General features: G+C 56.0%; 1 protein-coding gene across 1 annotated transcript in view; it reads right to left on the bottom strand.

The window, feature by feature from the left end:
* Positions 1-562: 562 nt before the first annotated feature.
* Positions 563-3952, bottom strand: part of LOC140362356 (PR domain zinc finger protein 1-like) — a 17698-nt gene continuing 14308 nt past the window's right edge. Inside the window, exons 4-6 of the mRNA XM_072448444.1 lie at positions 3022-3952; positions 1520-1648; positions 563-1096 (exon numbers count right to left, since the gene is read on the bottom strand). The exon at positions 3022-3952 is cut by the window's right edge and continues 52 nt beyond it. Coding sequence (XP_072304545.1) covers positions 563-1096; positions 1520-1648; positions 3022-3952 — 1594 coding nt within the window. The remainder of the gene's footprint in view (positions 1097-1519; positions 1649-3021) is intronic.

Raw genomic sequence — 3952 nt, 5'->3', positions numbered from 1 at the left:
TTCAAATGTTCTGATTTCCAATGATTAGAGTCAGAAAAGTATTAACAGTGTTTTTACTTAATTTCATCAGATTTTGGATTTAAAATGCGGATCACTTTCTGTTTGAATTAGAGTTTTGCAGTTTTCTCAGATGAAATATTCAAAATTAAAGTCACATTTAAATCACGCATTACAACTAAATTCAAATTTCAGCAAAAATCTGATGAAAAAAATGACCTGAAATAAATGTTTGTGTCTTTAAAGATGTATTTTAAGTTTTTCCAGCCGTTTTGTGCGTTTCCCGGGGTGAGAATAACTCCAGGCGTGTCCTATGTACAGCTGTTGCTCCTGGCAACCAGTCCGTCTCATTAAGCGCCTTCGCGAGCCTCCGTCCCCCCCCTGTCGTCCCTCCGTCGTCCCTCCGTCGTCCCCCCGTCGTCCCTCCCTCGTCCCTCTGTCGTCCCCCCTCGTCCCTCCGTCCCCCCTCCCTCGTCCCCCCGTCGTCCCTCCCTCGTCCCTCTGTCGTCCACCCTCGTCCCTCCGTCGTCCCTCCCTCGTCCTCCCGTCGTCCCTCCGTCCCCCCTCAGACTTCGGCTTCCTGTTTGACCGTCACGGCGAGCGACGGGCTGCTGCGGCACATCTTGATGACGGACGTCTCGTTGTGCGACTCGTACGCCGTGAAGCCGCGGTGGTAGTGCGACTTGAGCTCCGCCCCGTCGTCCCACGGCCGCGGCCCGAGCACCTGCTTCTCCAGCACCGCCTCCAGCTCGGCCCCGCCCTGCAGCGTCTCCAGCCGCTCGGCGTGCTCGCTCAGGTCGAAGCGCTCGATCTCCTCGTTGGCACGGTGCAGCTGGTTGAGGTCGAGGCGGGCGGCGGCGCTGGAGGCCATGCAGTAGCCCTTCAGGTGGAGGCGGAGGCTGCACAGGTGGATGTAGTGGCGGTGGCAGTGCGGGCACTTGTGCGGGCGCTCGCGGGAGTGCAGGCGCTTGTGGAGCTTCAGGTGGACGAACTGCGTGAACTTGGCCGGGCAGAGTTTGCAGTGGTACGGCTTCTCGCCCGAGTGAAGGCGCAGGTGGGTTTTCAGGTTACTGGTGCTGCTGAACCGCTTGTGACACACCTGGAAACACACCCACACGGAAGAGAGAGCGTTAGTACACGGAAGGTACAGGGAAGGTACAGGGAAGGTACACGGTGTAACGTTACTGGTGGAAGGTCGGCTACTTGCTTGTCGCCATGGAGATGTTATTGCTTTGCTTGGAAACTTAAATGAACCTTTCTGTTGATGCTAATGCTATTGCTAATTTTGAGGCATAATACATGATAAAACAATGGCACAAACTGAAGTAATCTATGTATACAAGCCACTTTAAAATAGAATTGTTTTAAATACTAAAAATGTGAATAATTGCATTTGTTTATGTGTTTCCATGACGTTAAGTTGAATTCCAGGCTTTGCAATAACATCTCCATGGAGCCGAGCCGGTAGCCGTCTGAGGCTACGCCCAGAGCAGGCGTTGCCGCGGCGCAGACAGGGACTCACCTGACACTCGTGCGGCTTCTCGCCCGTGTGGACCAGGTAGTGCTTCTGCAGGTGAGCGAGCTGCGTGAAACCTTTGCTGCACGTCTGACATTTGAACGGCCTTTCCCCGCTGTGCACCCGCAGATGGACCTGGGGCGAGAAAAGGACACGCGAATCAGCCACGGGACGTCCACGCGCTAAAGGCCGCCGCAGCCGCCGCCCCGTACGCTAGCTTCAGCGCATTTCGGCGTTAGCGTTAGCGTTAGCCTCGGAAACATCACAAACAATGAAAAACCAGGACTGTTTTGGCGACTGAAAACTGCTCGTGACACCGTTACAGAACAAGACCACGTGATTGTTAGCGTCGGTGACAAGCGCGCAAAATTAGCATACATGCTAACGGACGCGTGATAAACACTTCTTCTAACGTTGTGCTCTACAAATTGCACAAAATCCCTTCAATAATTTAAGTTATAAGTTATGGAACATGTAAACGACGCTCATTCGTCCGCGCTGTCGACAAACGTCACGAATGATGCTTTTATTTTGGTGATTTAGTCTCATTTCCTCAGCGTTCTGGTATTTTCAAAAGGAAAACGAGCTGATGTTTCTCTCCGTCGGCGGCGAGCTCCATCGTCGCGCTCGTCCGACCACAACATCTGCAGCTTTAACCAGAAACATTCCACTTGTCACCTGAAGCCATGTTAAAGACTGTGTATGTTTTTAATGCGCTGCGATGACGGCGAGCGCGGGTTATTAGAGGCGCTGTTTGTGTCGCGTTGGTCGGCGGGTTTACGGCGTGCCTTGGCAGCGTCGCAGCTCTAATTACAGCCCGCGTGGACCGTACAAAGCCCGGTATGATAATGAGCCCGTAAATCAGACGAGCGGTGACAGCGCCGTCTCCGCTCGATGCGTCCGACGCACGTGAGGCTTCGTGACGCGCCGCAGATGTTTGAGCGCGGTATTTCCGCCAAGTTCAACGTCTTCTCCGCTCAGGGTCAGGCTTGTGTTCACACGGGTCCTGAGTCTGGATTCAGTTCTGCAGTTTGACGGTTTCATTCGAGAACAGGGGAAACTAGAAACACGGCGTCTCATTTAAAACCTTTACAAAACACAAAGGTGTCGGTGGAGAAGGACGGAAACTAACTGATGTCAGTTTTAAACACGTTATCAACCAAATAAAGGCGGGATTACGGCGACTGAAGGATTTAAGGTGGAGGATGCTTCAGAACTAGTTTATTCTTATTTGACATTTTGATGAGTTTAGTCCGGATGATGATTGTCTCGAAATACAACTACGATTGTTTTTATATTCACAATTATGAATCGCTGCCGCCCAAATATGAAGACAAATATATGTGTTTAGTGAATATATTTCCGTATATTTTGTGATGCCACCTGGCCAAGTGACAGGTCAGGTCTGTGGAGAGGCTAGCCCATAAATACACGTGGTCGAGTGTCATGGCGAGCTGTAGAACCTTCTGGGCCGAGCGTGGAACCCACACCCTGAGTCTGAGCCTCACCTTGAGGTTGGAGAGCTGTCCGAAGGTCTTGCTGCAGACGTTGCATTCGTACTTGATCTTCCCGTTCTGTTTCTTCAGCGGGTACGGCAGCGCTTTGTACCCGGCCGACCCGGCGCTTCTTTTCGCTTTGCTCAAGTTCACGGCTTCGTCCGAGTCGGTGCCGCTGCTGCCGCCACCCGGGCTCGCCAGCATCGCCGGAGTGGGTTTGGTGGCGACGTGCTCGCTGGGAGGAGACGTTCCTGCCATCGGAGAGCCACCGGAGGGCGCCATGGCATACGAGAGGCGGGCTTTGTCCTTGAGCGACGTCGCCGAGGAGAAGGCGCTGGTCGGGGCCGGCCGCAAGAAGTCCCTGTGCGCGGCCGGGTGCAGCGCGTCCGGGTGCAGCACGTCCGGGAGGAGAAACCGCCGGGTCGCCGCCTCGGACGGCAGCAGCGGCGGAAGTAGGCTGCTGTAGAGCGGGTACATCCTGGGGAAAAGGCCCCCGATCGTGGGCACGCCTCCGCCCGGGAGAGGGTAACTGTGCGGGAGGATGTAGCGCGAGTACGGCGAGGCGGAGGCCGGGTAGAAGGGCGCAGACGGAGGGGAGTACCCGGGGAAAGCGGGCAGGGCGGAATGGTAGAACGGCGCGGACGAGGGGCTTCCGTGCGGGCTGCTGTCCGGGCTGCTGCGGGCGGACGGGCTGGGCGTGGTGGACGAGTGGTTCCCGGGCGATCGGGAGGGCATACGGCTGCTTTTGAAGAAGTCCTCCGGGTGAAGGGGCGTCGGGTAGAGCGGGCGCGTGGGCAGGGGGCGGCTCGGCTCTCGCTTGGCCGAGTTCGTCCCGCGCAGGATGGACAAAACGCTGTGCTCGCGTCGGGGCCGGGCGGGCGAGGCGCGGGCGGGCGAGGCGCGGGTGGGCGAGGCGTGAGTGGGCGAGGCGTGAGTGGGCGGG

Source organism: Eucyclogobius newberryi, unplaced genomic scaffold, assembly GCF_026437365.1.
Source record: "Eucyclogobius newberryi isolate DKJ021-1_F unplaced genomic scaffold, fEucNew1.0.hap1 SCAF_160, whole genome shotgun sequence".
In the NCBI taxonomy this organism is placed as follows: Eukaryota; Metazoa; Chordata; class Actinopteri; order Gobiiformes; family Gobiidae; genus Eucyclogobius; species Eucyclogobius newberryi.
This window is presented reverse-complemented; position numbering and strand designations above follow the sequence as displayed.